The sequence below is a fragment of the Entelurus aequoreus genome, linkage group LG14 (genome assembly GCF_033978785.1).
Source record: "Entelurus aequoreus isolate RoL-2023_Sb linkage group LG14, RoL_Eaeq_v1.1, whole genome shotgun sequence".
Classification (NCBI taxonomy): domain Eukaryota; kingdom Metazoa; phylum Chordata; class Actinopteri; order Syngnathiformes; family Syngnathidae; genus Entelurus; species Entelurus aequoreus.
Genome location: NC_084744.1, coordinates 6412837 through 6429586, shown reverse-complemented (window position 1 = coordinate 6429586; position 16750 = coordinate 6412837). Strand labels below are relative to the sequence as shown.

The following is a 16750-nucleotide window of genomic DNA, read 5'->3' as shown; positions in this document are numbered from 1 at the left end:
GTTTGTCAATGGAATTTCCACTGTACAAAACCCAAAACCAGTGAAGTTTGCACGTTGTGTAAATGGTAAATAAAATATTACAGACCTTCGATCCCTCAGGCGGTACTGCATCAAAAAGCCACATCAGTGTGTAAAGGATATCACCACATGGGCTCAGGAACACTTCAGAAAACCACTGTCAGTAACTACAGTTGGTCGCTACATCTTTAAGTGCAAGTTAAAACTCTACTATGCAAAGCTAAAGCCATTTATCAACAACACCCAGAAACGCCGCCAGCTTCGCTGGGCCCGAGCTCATCTAAGATGGACTGATGCAAAGTGGAAAAGTGTTCTGTGGTCTGACGAGTCCACATTTCAAATTGTTTTTTGGAAACTGTGGACGTAGCGTCCTCCGGACCAAAGAGGAAATGAACTATCCGGACTGTTCAAGGTGCAAAGTTGAAAAGCCAGCATCTGTGATGGTATGGGGGTGTATTAGTGCCCAAGACATGGGTAACTTACACATCTGTGAAGGCACTATTAATGCTGAAAGGTACATACAGCTTTTGGAGCAACATATGCTGCCATCTGAGCAGCGTTATCAAGGACGCCCCTGCTTATTTCAGCAAAACGACGCCAAGCCACGTGTTACAACAGCGTGGCTTCGTAGTAAAAGAGTAGACTGGCCTGCCTGTAGTCCAGACCTGTCTCCCATTGAAAATGTGTGGTGCAATATGAAGGCTAAAATATCAGAAGGAAGACTGTTGAACAACTTAAGCTGTACATCAAGCAAGAATGGGAAATAATTCCACTTCAAAAATGTGTCTCCTCTCCTTTACTGAGTGTTGTTAAAAGGAAAGGCCATGTAACACAGTGGTAGCAATGCCCCTGTGACAACTTTGTTGCAATGTGTTGCTGCCATTAAATTCTAATTTAATGATTATTTGCAACATTTCTCAGTGTGAACATGAAATATCTTGTCTTTGCAGTCTATTCAATTGAATATAAGTTGAAAAGGATTTACAAATCATTGGTATAGCCCATATTGGTATGGGCGGTATAGCTCGGTTGGTAGAGCGGCCGTGCCAGCAACTTGAGGGTTGCAGGTTCGATCCCCGCTTCCGCCATCCTAGTCACTGCCGTTGTGTCCTTGGGCAAGACACTTTACCCACCTGCTCCCAGTGCCACCCACACTGGTTTGAATGTAACTTAGATATTGGGTTTCACTATGTAAAGCGCTTTGAGTCACTTGAGAAAAAGCGCTATATAAATGTAATTCACTAATTCACTTATTCTCTTTGTATTTACCATTTACACAACGTGACAACTTCACTGGTGTTGGGTTTTGTATATGGAAAAAGGTTTTGCGGGACAGCTCAGCATGAAAGCCACAGAAATACATGTGGGGCGGTGCAGTCATCACTATTAACTAACCAAAGTTATTTCTTACCACCAACTGACAGCAGGACCCAAAAGAAGATCAATAAAAGACGACGCAAGCAAGCACACAGAAACAGGAGGACGGAGTAGAAGCTGAAAAAGGTCAGTCGGCGTGAGCGGGAAAAGTCCACCAAAGACCTACCCGCTATGGGACTGCAGCTGGCGGTCTGTCCCGCGTTGAGGGCTGAACTAGGATCATCCTCCAGCAGCCTGTAAAGTGTGTCTGCGCTGGTGGCTTCAAAAGCAGCATCCGTCTGCCCACAGTCTCGCACAACAACCATGTACTTGTTCACCAACAATTTGTGGCCCACATCCGCGGCCGCCGCCTTGTCTAACACACACACACACACACACACACACACACACACACACACACACACACACACACACACACACACACACACACACACACACACACACACACACACACACACACACACACACACACACACACACACACACACACACACACACACACACACACACACACACACGGTGACACCGGAGGACTTCACTCCACTCCTGTCTTTGGCGGGCAGCTGGAGCACCATCTTACCCATGGCTTTGTTTTTGTGCAGCCAGGTGAGCAGCTGGTCACGGGAGAAGCTCTTCTTGTAAAAAGTCAAGCCTCTTCTGTGAGTGCCAATCACATCGCTATCTTTCAGATCGCCAACCAGGTCTGCCAAAGCATCTTTCTCACACTCAAACTCTGGCAGGGAGCACAACAATATATTCATTTATACTTTTAATGTGATGCAGAGTGTCTGAATCTGGGAGTTTTTAGGTGTAACTGTACAAAATGAGCCAGAGAGCTAGCCTAAAGCAGTAGCATGTTTACATAAAAATACTAACACTTAACCTTGAGGAACACCACTAGTAGAACTAACCTAAGGTGGGACCTTGAGGAACACCATTAGTAGAACTAACCTAAGGTGTAACCTTGAGGAACACCACTAGTAGAACTAACCTAAGGTGGGACCTTGAGGAACACCACTAGTAGAACTAACCTAAGGTGGGACCTTGAGGAACACCACTAGTAGAACTAACCTAAGGTGGGACCTTGAGGAACACCACTAGTAGAACTAACCTAAGGTGTAACCTTGAGGAACACCACTAGTAGAACTAACCTAAGGTGGGACCTTGAGGAACACCATTAGTAGAACTAACCTAAGGTGGGACCTTGAGGAACACCACTAGTAGAACTAACCTAAGGTGGAACCTTGAGGAACACCACTAGTAGAACTAACCTAAGGTGTAACCTTGAGGAACACCACTAGTAGAACTAACCTAAGGTGGGACCTTGAGGAACACCACTAGTAGAACTAACCTAAGGTGGGACCTTGAGGAACATCACTAGTAGAACAAACCTAAGGTGGGACCTTGAGGAACACCACTACTAGAACTAACCTAAGGTGGGACCTTGAGGAACACCACTAGTAGAACTAACCTAAGGTGGGACCTTGAGGAACACCACTAGTAGAACTAATCTAAGGTGTAACCTTGAGGAAGACCATTAGTAGAACTAACCAAAGGTGGGACCTTGAGGAACATCACTAGTAGAACTAACCTAAGGTGTAACCTTGAGGAACACCACTAGTAGAACTAACCTAAGGTGGGACCTTGAGGAACATCACTAGTAGAACTAACCTAAGGTGTAACCTTGAGGAACACCATTAGTAGAATCAACCAAAGGTGTAACCTTGTGGAACACCATTAGTAGAATTAACCTAAGGTGGGACCTTGAGGAACACCACTAGTATAACTAATACAAAACAAACAAACAATATTGGCAATGAATCAAAAATAAATGTTTCCTTTTCTTTCCAATTCATTAATTAGGCAACTAATTTGAAACTGGTGTGGGTGGGAAGTCAATGAAACGCATGACGAGGTGAGGAGCAGTAAAGGCCATTATTGTTTCCATAACAATTCTGCTTACTGATGGTTGTGATGGCCCCAAATCATCAGCGTTCCACTGTTGCATTTTCCCAGTGGCGAGATATCGAAGCATTGTGATGACCTTTAGTTCTGCTGCGTGATGTTGCTGATGAGATGACGCCCCTTATTAAATCTGTGACAAAAATAATACCCGCTCTGTCTAAATCAGGGGTCGCCAACCTTTTTGGGACCGGGAGCTGCTTCTTGGGTGCTGATTGATGCGAGGGGCTGCCAGTTTGGTGCACACTTGGATAGATTGCCAGAGATAGCCAATTTGCTCAATTTACCTTTAACTCTGTTATTATTGATAATTAATGATATTTATCTTTGTGGAGACACTGATCATCTTGGTGATTTCTCACAGTAAATATATGTAGTGGCAGATAAATATCAATATGCAACACCTTCTACCTTCCTAGTCACGTCCGTTGTGTCCTTGGGCAAGACACTTCACCCTTTGCCTCTGATGGCTGCTGGTTAGCGCCTTGCATGGCAGCTCCCTCCATCAGTGTGTGAATGTGTGTGTGAATGGGTAAATGTGGAAATACTGTCAAAGCGCTTTGAGTACCTTGAAGGTAGAAAAGCGCTATACAAGTACAACCCATTTATCATTTATCATTTAACTAACCTAAGGTGGGACCTTGAGGAACACCACTATTAGAACTAACCTAAGGTGGAAGCTTGAGGAACACCACTAGTAGAACTAACCTAAGGTGTAACCTTGAGGAACACCACTAGTAGAACTAACCTAAGGTGGGACCTTGAGGAACACCACTAGTAGTGAAGTGAAGTGAAGTGAAGTGAATTACATTTATAAAGCGCTTTTTCTCAAGTGACTCAAAGCGCTTTACATAGTGAAACCCAATATCTAAGTTACATTTAAACCAGTGTGGGTGGCACTGGGAGCAGGTGGGTAAAGTGTCTTGCCCAAGGACACAACGGCAGTGATTAGGATGGCAGAAGCGGGGATCGAACCTGCAACCCTCAAGTTGCTGGCACGGCCGCTCTACCAACCGAGCTATACCGCCCCACAGTAGAACTAACCAAAGGTGGGACCTTGAGGAACATCACTAGTAGAACTAACCTAAGGTGTAACCTTGAGGAACACCACTAGTAGAACTAACCTAAGGTGTAACCTTGAGGAACACCACTAGTAGAACTAACCTAAGGTGTAACCTTGAGGAACACCATTAGTAGAACTAACCTAAGGTGGGATCTTGAGGAACACCACTAGTATAACTAACCTAAGGTGGAACCTTGAGGAACACCACAAGTAGAACTAACCTAAGGTGGGACCTTGAGGAACACCACTAGTAGAACTAACCTAAAGTGGGACCTTGAGGAACACCACTAGTAGAACTAACCTAAGGTGTAACCTTGAGGAACACCACTAGTAGAACTAACCTAAGGTGGTACCTTGAGGAACACCACTAGTAGAACTAACCATAAGGTGGAACCTTGAGGAACACCACTAGTAAAATACACCATGTAATATACTGAAAGTATGGTTTGATTACAAGAACATTTTAAGAAAATAATGTCTGGATGTTATGTCATTCTTTAGTTACACAATATTACACGATTAAATGAGGCAACACAATACAAACAAAGCTTTTTCCTAATGGATGTAATCACTAACCCTAATGATTGTATCCACACCGTGATCCAGATCCTGCATACCAGGCTTAAACTCCACAAATGAACGGCACAATAAGATCAGCATTCATAACAATTCACAATTGGATCAAATCAGCTGGGATGATGTACATAATGAGCCCATGAGAACTATTATGCAGACACACTTTGTGCGTGTACAACAGAGGATATGAACACACACACACACACAAACACACACACACACACACACACTGTGGCAAAGCAAATGTTGCACTAACCTTTCCCAACTCTTGACTCATCCTGTGGTGTTAGCTCGGTGAATACATTGTAGCACCACTTACCATGGAAGTTACTTAAAAGTCACTGCTATCACTCATACTGTGAATGTAGTTATTCATAGCATGTTTAATAGTTATGTGTGAATAGTGTTAATAGATATTCGTAGCATGATAGGCAGTGTTATTCTTTATTATTGACAAGTTTCAACCTGATAGGCAGTGTTATTAGTTATTAATAGCATGTTTTAATATGATAGGCAGTGTTATTAGTTATTAATAGCATGTTTTAACATGATAGGCTGTATTATTAGTTATTAATAGCATGTTTTAACATGATAGGCAGTATTATTAGTTATCAATAGCATGTTTTAACATGATAGACAGTGTTATTAATGATTAATAGCATGTTTTAACATGATATGCAGTGTTATTAGTTATTGATAGCATGTTTTACCAAGATAGGCAATGTTATGAGTTTTTAATAGCATGTTTTAACATGATAGGCAGTGTTATTAGTTATTAATAACATGTTTTAACATGATAGGCAGTATTATTAGTTATTAATCGCATGTTTTAACATGATAGGCAGTGTTATTGGTTATTAATAGCATGTTTTAACATGATAAGCAGTGTTATTAGTTATGAATAACATGTTTTTACATGATAGGGAGTGTTATTAGTTATTAATAGCATGTTTTAACATGATAAGCAGTGTTATTAGTTATTAATAACATGTTTTAACATGATAGGCAGTATTATTAGTTATTAATCGCATGTTTAAACATGATAGGCAGTGTTATTGGTTATTAATAGCATGTTTTAACATGATAAGCAGTGTTATTAGTTATTAAAAGCATGTTTTAACATGATAGGGAGTGTTATTAGTTATTAATAGCATGTTTCAACATGATAGGCAGTGGTATTAGTTATTAAAAGCATGTTTTAACATGATAAGCAGTGTTACTAGTTATTAATAACATGTTTTAACATGATAGGCAGTGTAATTAGTTATTAATAACATGTTTTAACATGATAGGGTGTGTTACTAGTTATTAATAACATGTTTTAACATGATAGGGAGTGTTATTAGTTATTAATAGCATGTTTTAACATGATAAGCAGTGTTATTATTTATTAATAACATGTTTTAACATGATAGGGAGTGTTATTAGTTATTAATAGCATGTTTTAACATGATAGGCAGTATTATTCGTTATTAATAGCAATTTTTAACATGATAGCCAGTGTTATTAGTTATTAACAGCATGTTTTAACATGATAGGCAGTTTTATTAATTAGTCGTGTTAGCTCGGTGAATACACTGTAACACGACGTACCATGAAAAGTTAGTTAAAAGTCTATCTTTACGTGCAGTGCTCATACTATGAATATATTCTATATTCTCTACATTTACCAGCTTGAAAAGCCAGTTTGCTTGCATCATGTCGCCGAGCGTTGCAGTCAGCATCCTGTAGTCCGGGAAGTGTATTTCACAAGGTAACAGGCTGACGACGTACGCAACACATTTCCCAGCAGACGTTAAACATATGCTGCAAAATCTGTCTTCTGCTTTTAATGTATCTTTGTGTGGCCAGCCATGCTGCCATGCTGGTAGATCATGCAACTACAATAAGTGACCAAAGTGACCCTTGGGAGGCTAAAGAGAGACGAACCAAATCCACTGGATAAAGATACGACTTTCATTGCAGTCTAGTGTGCTCTTGTCATCAAAAGTAGAAGACCTCATCTGGCTCCTCTCCATGTGGAGGAGCAGCCGTGACCTTGTCCTTTCGGTCATAACCCAAAGCTCATGACCATAGATCAGTGGTTCTTAACCTTGTTGGAGGTACCGAACCCCACCAGTTTCATATGCGCATTCACCGAACCCTTCTTTAGTGAAAAATAAAATGTTTTTTTTCCAAATTCAAGACAAAGTTATATGTTTTTGGTAACACTTTAGTATGGGGAACATATTTTAAGTAACAAAGACTTAATTTAGAGTTATTTGGTTAGGGTTAGGGTTAGAGTTAGGGTCAGGGTTATAGATGAAGACAGGAACGTAGCTCGACCGGTAAATCGAGAGCTTTGCCTTCCGGCCCAGCTCCTTCTTCACCACGACGGAGTCCGCATTACTGAAGATGCCGCACCGATCTCACGATCCACTCTTCCCTCACTTGTGAACAAGACCCTGAGATACTTCAACTCCTCCACTTGGCGGCGAGATCTCCTCCCCAACCCGGAGATGCCACTCCACCCTTTTCCGGGTGAGAACCATGGACTCGGACTTGGAGGTGCTGGTTCTCATCCCGGTCGCTTAATATTTATTATTTTAATAAGTGGATGCGGCTTATATACCAGTGTGCTCTACATTCTGGAAAACACGCCATTTAAATGCGTTTCACGTGACTAAAACCTCATTTTTAAAGGTGTGGCAACTATAGTTGTAAGGCAGTGTTTTTCAACCTTTTCTGAGCCGAGGCACATTTTTTTCCATTGAAAAAATCCTGAGGCACACCACAAGCAGAAAACATTAAAAAATGAAACTCAGCAGCAGATATTGACAGAAAAAAGTAGTTCTCGCATTTGTTTGATATGAATTCAAACCATGACCAAGCATGCGTCACTATAGCTCTTGTCTCAAAGTAGGTGTACTGTCACCACCTGTCACATCCATCCTGACTTATTTGGAGTTTTTTGGTGTTTTCCTGTGTGTAGCGTTTTACTTCTTGTCTTACGCTCCTATTTTGTTATTGATTGTCATGTCATTTACAGATGGACTTTGTGGACGCCGTCTGCTCCACACGCTGTAAGTCTTTGCTGTCGTCCAGCATTCTGTTTTTGTTTACTTTTGCAGTTTTGCATAGCCTTCCCTAAGCCTCAATGCCTTTTCTTTGCGGCACTCGCCTTTTCTTTACTTTTGGTTTAAGCATTAGACACCTTTTTACCCACAAACCATCGTCGTCGTTCCCGACATCTACAAAGCAATTAGCTACCTGCTGCCACCTACTGGTATGGAAGAGTATTACACGGTTACTCTGCAGAGCTCTAGACAGCACCGACACTCAACAACGGCACGTTTATGGATTATTATTACTGGTTTGCAAAAAATATTTTTAACTTAATTAGGTGAAATTACATAATCTCCCACGGCACACCAGGTAATATCCCACGGTACACTAGTGTTGAAAAACACTGTTGTGAGGTATACTGGTATTAATATAGTACCGCGATACTAGTGAATCGAATTCCGTACTATACCGCCTCTAAGAAGTACCGGTCCCCCCACCCCCGTCGTTGTCGCCACATCATGACATTGCTGGGTTTACAAGTAGAGGAGCATGTTTGGCAGCGCACACACACAGAGTACTTACAAGCAGACACAGTGTGTAGACGGAAAAGGGAGAACGGACGCATTTTGGTGTAAAAAGTCAAAATAAAGGTGAAGTTATAACACTGAAACACCCTCAGGAAGAGGTCAGCAGTGTTGTAGCTACTTCTAAATCACTAATCCTGGCCTCCATGGCGACAAATAAAGTAAGTTTCTTACAAGTAGCATTATCACTGGAGGACGAGGAATAGCTAAGCATGCTTCACTACACACCGTAGGAGGATATAATAGCTCACCGGCGTCAATGTAAACAAACGCCATGGGTGGATCTACACCTAAAATCCACTGTAATGATACCAAGTACAAGAGCGTATCTAGTCAATACTACTATGAATACATCAATATTTTTTAGCATCACAACATCTTCTTTCGTTTTTATAAAATGTATATTATGTTTATAAAGTCGTGAAATATGTCCCTGGACACATGAGGACTTTGAATATGACCAATGTATGATCCTGTAACGACTTGGTATCGGATCGATACCTAAATGTGTGGTATCATCCAAAACTAATGTAAAGTATCAAAGAAGAGAAGAACAAGTGATTATTACATTTTAACAGAAGTGTAGATAGAACATGTTAAAACAAAAAATAAGCAGATATTAACAGTAAATGAACAAGTAGATTAATAATACATTTTTTACAGTTTGTCCCTCATAAAATAATAGGTGTATAAATGACACAATATGTTACTGCATACGTCAGCAGACTAATTATGAGTTTTTGTTTGTTTACTTACTACTAAAAGACAAGTTGTCTAGTATGTTCACTATTTTATTTAAGGACAAACTTGCAATAATAAACATATGTTTCATGTACCCTAAGATTTTTTGTTCAAATAAAGCCAACAAAGCAATTTTTTGTGGTCCCCTTTATTTAGAAAATACATTTTGATACCGGTAAAATGGTAAATGGGTTATACTTGTATAGCGCTTTTCTACCTTTTTTTTTTTAAGGTACTCAAAGCGCTTTGACACTATTTCCACATTCACACATTCACACACTGATGGCGGGAACTGCCATGCAAGGCGCTAACCACCACCCATCAGCAGCAAGGGTGAAGTGTCTCGCTCAAGGACACAACGGACGTGACTAGGATGGTACAAGGTGGGGATTGAACCAGGAACCCTCAGGTTGCTGGCACAGCCACTCTCCCAACTGCGCCACGCCGGTACCAAAATATTGGTATCGGGACAACACTGGTGGCAACTTTTATTTTGCAATGGCGGTGCACCACGATTAAAGTTAAAGTTAAAGTAGGTGTGGCGAAATTATTCTCTGCATTTGACCCCTCACCCTTGATCACCCCTGGGAGGTGAGGGGAGCAGTGAGCAGCAGCGGTAGCCGCGCCCGGGAATCATTTTTTAGTGATTTAATCCCCAATTCCAACCCTTGATGCTGAGTGCCAAGCAGGGAGGTAATGGCTCCCATTTTTATAGTCTTCGGTATGACTCGGCCGGTGTTTGAACTCACGACCTACCCATCTCAGGGTGGACACTCTAACCCAGGGGTCACCAACCTTTTTGAAACCAAGAGCTACTTCTTGGGTAGTGATTAATGCGAAGGGCTACCAGTTTGATACACACTTAAATAAATTGCCAGAAATAGCCAATATGCTCAATTTACCTTTAACTCTATGTTATTATTAATAATGAATGATATTTATCTTTGTGGAAACACTGATCATCTTAATGATTTCTCACATTAAATATATATAGAAACGGATAAATATCAATATGCAACACTTTATTTTTATATTTTCTCTAAGTGCACATTTTTCAAATTGAACATTTTCAAATGATCACTTCCAAGACAGTCTTGTGAATTCACAATATCCCATTTTAACTAGCTAGCCACTAACACTTTTTTAACAAATCATGAAATACTTTGCACCATGTTTGTACAAATAATAACTCATGTAAAATAAAAGAAAATAAAAAAATAATTTATGGAACATCATTAGTAATTTTTCCTGATTAAGATTAATTTTAGAATTTTGATTACATGTTTTAAATAGGTTAAAATTCAATCTGCACTTTGTTAGAATATATAACAAATTGCACCAAGCTATATTTCTAACAAAGACAAATCATTATTTCTTCTAGATTTTCCAGAACAAAAATTTTAAAAGAAATTCAAAAGACTTTGAAATAAGATTTAAATTTGATTCTACAGATTTTCGAGATTTGCCAGAATATTTTTTTTTTAACTTTAATCATAATAAGTTTGAAGAAAAATTTCACAAATATTCTTCGTCGAAAAAACAGAAGCTAAAATGAAGAATTAAATTAAAATGTATTTATTATTCTTTACAATAAAAAAAATAAATTTACTTGAACATTGATTTAAATTGTCAGGAAAGAAGAGGAAGGAATTTAAAAGGTAAAAAGGTATATGTGTTTAAAAATCCTAAAATCATTTTTAAGGTTGTATTTTTTTCTCTAAAATTGTCTTTCTGAAAGTTATAAGAAGCAAAGTCAAAAAATAAATGAATTTATTTAAACAAGTGATTTAGGGCTATATAAATAAACATTGATTGATTGATTGAAGACCAAATCTTTAACATATTTTCTTGGATTTTCAAATTCTATTTGAGTTTTGTCTCTCTTAGAATTAAAAATGTCGAGCAAAGCGAGACCAGCTTGCTAGTTGTGGGGAGGCGGTGCCGGCGGACCAACATGGCGGCGAGGAGGCGTGGACGAGCGAGCGGCAAGGCGGGGCGCGCAATCAGCATAAGGTGCGTGGAACGCGCAGCTGTGGACAGTGCAATCACCCTCTCGGACCGTATAAAAGGGTGAGAGACGTGAACATCAAGGGAGGAGACGGAGAAAGGCGGCGGACGGGAGGAAACCATCCTCTGCTGCCACGCAAACGACGGCGACGTGCTGCTGAAAAGCAGACGGCGGACGGGAGGAAACCATTCGTGTGCTCATGTGAGGAAAAAAGGCAGCTGCTGAAAAGCACGCAAAAGACTCTGTGATTGAAATAATGAAGAAGTCTAAACCGTCTCACGACAATGTCTTCCCTGGATGGTCCTGAGAACCAGCACGACAGTTAGGACTGTCACACTGGTAAATAAATAAAATTTTAAAAACAGAGGCAGCTCACTGGTAAGTGCTGCTATTTGAGCTATTTTTAGAACAGGCCAGCGGGCGACTCATCTGGTCCTTACGGGCGACCTGGTGCCCGCGGGCAGCGCCTGCTCTAACCACTAGGCCACTGAGCAGGTTAATGACATGGAGGGGAAACCCAGCGATATCAGCCAGAAGGGTATCAGCGTTTGTGTTCGGCAATAAAAAGGCATTAATCAGCAATGGTGATAACATACTTTTTTGGCTGATACCGATCGGCACATCCCTACCTAAAAGCTGTTTGCTTCATAAATACCACTCGAAGGAGATTTAGAACCTCAGCTCCCCTGAAGGTGCGGGCCGTAGCCAACAAAAGCCACCACCAGGGACAATGCAGAAGATGTTGACTAGGGCAGAGAAGAATCTACACATTCCTCACCATGGTCACTGTCCCAAGCCGTGTTCTCCGACTGCTTCTTCTCTGGTAGCGGTGGAGCGTCAGCAGGGAGAGGTTCCTCCTTCACCATAGTAACCAGTTTCTGGAGCTCCTCTGGAGCCTGCACATTTAACAAACGTTACTCCGCCAAGTTGTGTCAGATGTTGTCTTTGCTCCTCACCAAATTCTGCAGGTCAGTGTTGCCTCCCACGTGGACGTTGTTGAAGAAGATCTGAGGCACCGTGCTCCGTCCCGTCAGCTCCTTCACCTTGGCTCGGAGCTCCGGATGTTTGCCCACGTCCACGTCACATAAGGGAAGCCCCAAGCGAGCCAGCGTGGCCTTAGCCTGCAGGCAGTGTGGGCAGCCTTGGATGGAGTACACCGTCACCCGGCCCTTGTCGCCGCTTTCAATCTCCTCCATCTGGCAGGGGGGGTCAGACTCCTTTTATTGAGGGCCACATGGCAATCATGGCTGCCCTCAACAGTGAGTATCATGGGCAAGAGCCCCGTTACGTCATTTGCATAAGCAACTCTTTGATTGTTATATTTTTTACGAATAGACTGATGGATAACTTGCTTTGAAATCGGGCAGATATTTCAGTATTTATACAGTACAGGCCAAAAGTTTGCACACACCTTCTCATTTCAATGGGTTTTCTTTATTTTCATGACTATTCAGTGTTTCCCATAAACTGCCAAGAAACATCGAGTAATTTGCATAATTTACTACAATGATATGATTTTCTCTAAAAAGGCTCAAAAAATGTATACTTACTAATTAATAATAACAGTTTTGTTTTAAACGTCCAACCATCCATCCATCCATCCATTTTACAATATAATTACAACACTTTATGTACATATTTATATACAGATTTGAACAATAAGTTATTCACTGAAATATATTTATTAGATGTGGTTCTTACAAAAAATCTATCTTATAAAATATAAAAGCTAAAATGTCTCTTAAAGCTCTGCCCCTTTAATTAGTGCATACTAAATAATACAACTTTAGCCTACTACTACAACCATATTATTTACCAGCAACATAAAGTGAAACAGAGGCAGGGGTGTCCTGCCACAGTCAGTAACAAATAAACAGAAAACAGTAGTGGTCAAATACAAATAAGGCAACAAGAGAAGTATCCTACACTTCTCTTTTGTAAAGTAAATCAGAACAGCCGATATGGGCATCTACATCAACTATATGATTTGCCTGAGAAGCTGGACAGGACAAAAAAAATAAATAAATAAAATAAAAAAAATATTTTTTTTAATTTGTGGCGGACGTAATTATTTCGTCGCGGGCCGCCACAAATAAATGAATGTGTGGGAAACACTGCTATTTACATTGTAGATTGTCACTGAAGGCATCAAAACTATGACACCTGTGAAGTGAAAACCCTGTCAGGTGACTACCTCTTGAAGCTCATGGAGAGAATGCCAAGAGTGTGCAAAGCAGCAGTCAGACCAAAGGGTGGCTATTTTCAAGAAACTACAACATAAAACATGTTTTCAGTTATTTCACCTTTTTTTGTACTTGCAAAGTGGACATTGCATCACATTGAGAAAATACAAGCTCAAACATTAGCAGACACAGACTGTGGTAACGTTGAATGATTGACACATTTTTCCAGACAGAAGTGAATCACCAGCGGCACGTCGTCTGCTGTTATTACGGCAGATAATAACTAATAACACAGCCTATCATGTCAAAACATGCTATTAATAACTAATAACACTGCCTATCATGTTAAAACATGCTATTAATAACTAATAATACTGCTTATCATATTAAAACATGCTATTAATAACTAATAACACTGCATATCATATTAAAACATGTTATTAATAACTAAAAATACTGCTTATTGCGTTAAAACATGCTATAAATAACTAATAACACTGATTATCATGTTAAAACATGCTATTAATAACTATTAACACTGCCTATCATGTTAAAACATGCTATTATTAACTATTAACACTGATTATCATGTTAAAACATGCTATTAATAACTAATAACACTGCCTATCATGTTAAAACATGTTAATATTAACTATTAACACTGATTATCATGTTAAAACATGCTATTAACTATTAACACTGATTATCATGTTAAAACATGATATTAATAACTAATAACACTGCCTATCATGTTAAAACATGTTATTAACTATTAACACTGATTATCATGTTAAAACATGCTATTATTAACTATTAACACTGATTATCATGTTAAAACATGCTATTATTAACTGTTAACACTGAATATCAAGTTAAAACATGCTATTAATAACTAATAACACTGCCTATCATGTTAAAACATGCTATTAATAACTAATAACACTGCCTATCATGTTAAAACATGCTATTATTAACTAATAACACTGATTATCATGTTAAAACATGCTATTATAGAATATAAAACATGTTTTCAGTTATTTCACCTTTTTTTGTTAAGTACATAACTCCACATGTGTTAATTCATAGTTTTGATGTGACAATCTACAATGTAAATAGTCATGCAAATAAAGAAAACCCATTTAATGAGGAGAAGGTGTGTCCAAACTTTTGGTCTGTACTGTAGTTGCATGCAGGAACTTCCTGTCAATAAAAAAGAACAAGTACATTATTATTTCTCACTTTTCGAAAGCCACATGAAATCATGTGACGGACCACATAACATGACACGGTAGACCACATAACATGACACGGTAGACCACATAACATGACACGGTAGACCACATAACATGACACGGTAGACCACATAACATGACACGGTAGACCACATAACATGACATTGTAGACCACATAACATGACATTGTAGACCACATAACATGACACGGTAGACCACATAACATGACATGGTAGACCACATAACATGACATTGTAGACCACATAACATGACATTGTAGACCACATAACATGACACGGTAGACCACATAACATGACACGGTAGACCACATAACATGACACGGTAGACCACATAACATGACACGGTAGACCACATAACATGACATTGTAGACCACATAACATGACATTGTAGACCACATAACATGACACGGTAGACCACATAACATGACATGGTAGACCACATAACATGACATTGTAGACCACATAACATGACATTGTAGACCACATAACATGACACGGTAGACCACATAACATGACACGGTAGACCACATAACATGACACGGTAGACCACATAACATGACACGGTAGACCACATAACATGACATTGTAGACCACATAACATGACACAGTAGACCACATAACATGACACAGTAGACCACATAACATGACATTGTAGACCACATAACATGACATTGTAGACCACATAACATGACACGGTAGACCACATAACATGACATGGTAGACCACATAACATGACATTGTAGACCACATAACATGACATTGTAGACCACATAACATGACACGGTAGACCACATAACATGACACGGTAGACCACATAACATGACATTGTAGACCACATAACATGACATGGTAGACCACATAACATGACACGGTAGACCACATTACATGACACGGTAGACCACATAACATTACACGGTAGACCACATAACATGACACGGTAGACCACATAACATGACACGGTAGACCACATTACATGATACGGTAGACCACATAACATGACACGGTAGACCACATAACATGACACGGTAGACCACATAACATGACATTGTAGACCACATAACATGACACGGTAGACCACATAACATGACACGGTAGACCACATAACATGACATTGTAGACCACATAACATGACATTGTAGACCACATAACATGACACGGTAGACCACATAACATGACATGGTAGACCACATAACATGACATTGTAGACCACATAACATGACATTGTAGACCACATAACATGACACGGTAGACCACATAACATGACACGGTAGACCACATAACATGACACGGTAGACCACATAACATGACACGGTAGACCACATAACATGACATTGTAGACCACATAACATGACATTGTAGACCACATAACATGACACGGTAGACCACATAACATGACATGGTAGACCACATAACATGACATTGTAGACCACATAACATGACATTGTAGACCACATAACATGACACGGTAGACCACATAACATGACACGGTAGACCACATAACATGACACGGTAGACCACATAACATGACACGGTAGACCACATAACATGACATTGTAGACCACATAACATGACACAGTAGACCACATAACATGACATGGTAGACCACATAACATGACATTGTAGACCACATAACATGACATTGTAGACCACATAACATGACACGGTAGACCACATAACATGACACGGTAGACCACATAACATGACACGGTAGACCACATAACATGACACGGTAGACCACATAACATGACATTGTAGACCACATAACATGACACAGTAGACCACATAACATGACACAGTAGACCACATAACATGACATTGTAGACCACATAACATGACATTGTAGACCACATAACATGACACGGTAGACCACATAACATGACATGGTAGACCACATAACATGACATTGTAGACCACATAACATGACATTGTAGACCACATAA

At 39.8% G+C, this 16750-nt stretch overlaps 1 protein-coding gene across 2 annotated transcripts in view; it reads right to left on the bottom strand.

The window, feature by feature from the left end:
• zgc:152951 (uncharacterized protein LOC569013 homolog) overlaps positions 1-16750 on the bottom strand; it is a 39368-nt gene that overhangs the window by 17579 nt on the left and 5039 nt on the right. For both annotated transcript variants that reach the window (XM_062068844.1, XM_062068843.1), the window contains 4 exons: positions 12331-12570; positions 12153-12270; positions 1976-2128; positions 1562-1750 (listed from right to left, as the gene is read on the bottom strand). In XM_062068844.1, the coding sequence (XP_061924828.1) occupies positions 1562-1750; positions 1976-2128; positions 12153-12270; positions 12331-12570 (700 nt within the window). The remainder of the gene's footprint in view (positions 1-1561; positions 1751-1975; positions 2129-12152; positions 12271-12330; positions 12571-16750) is intronic.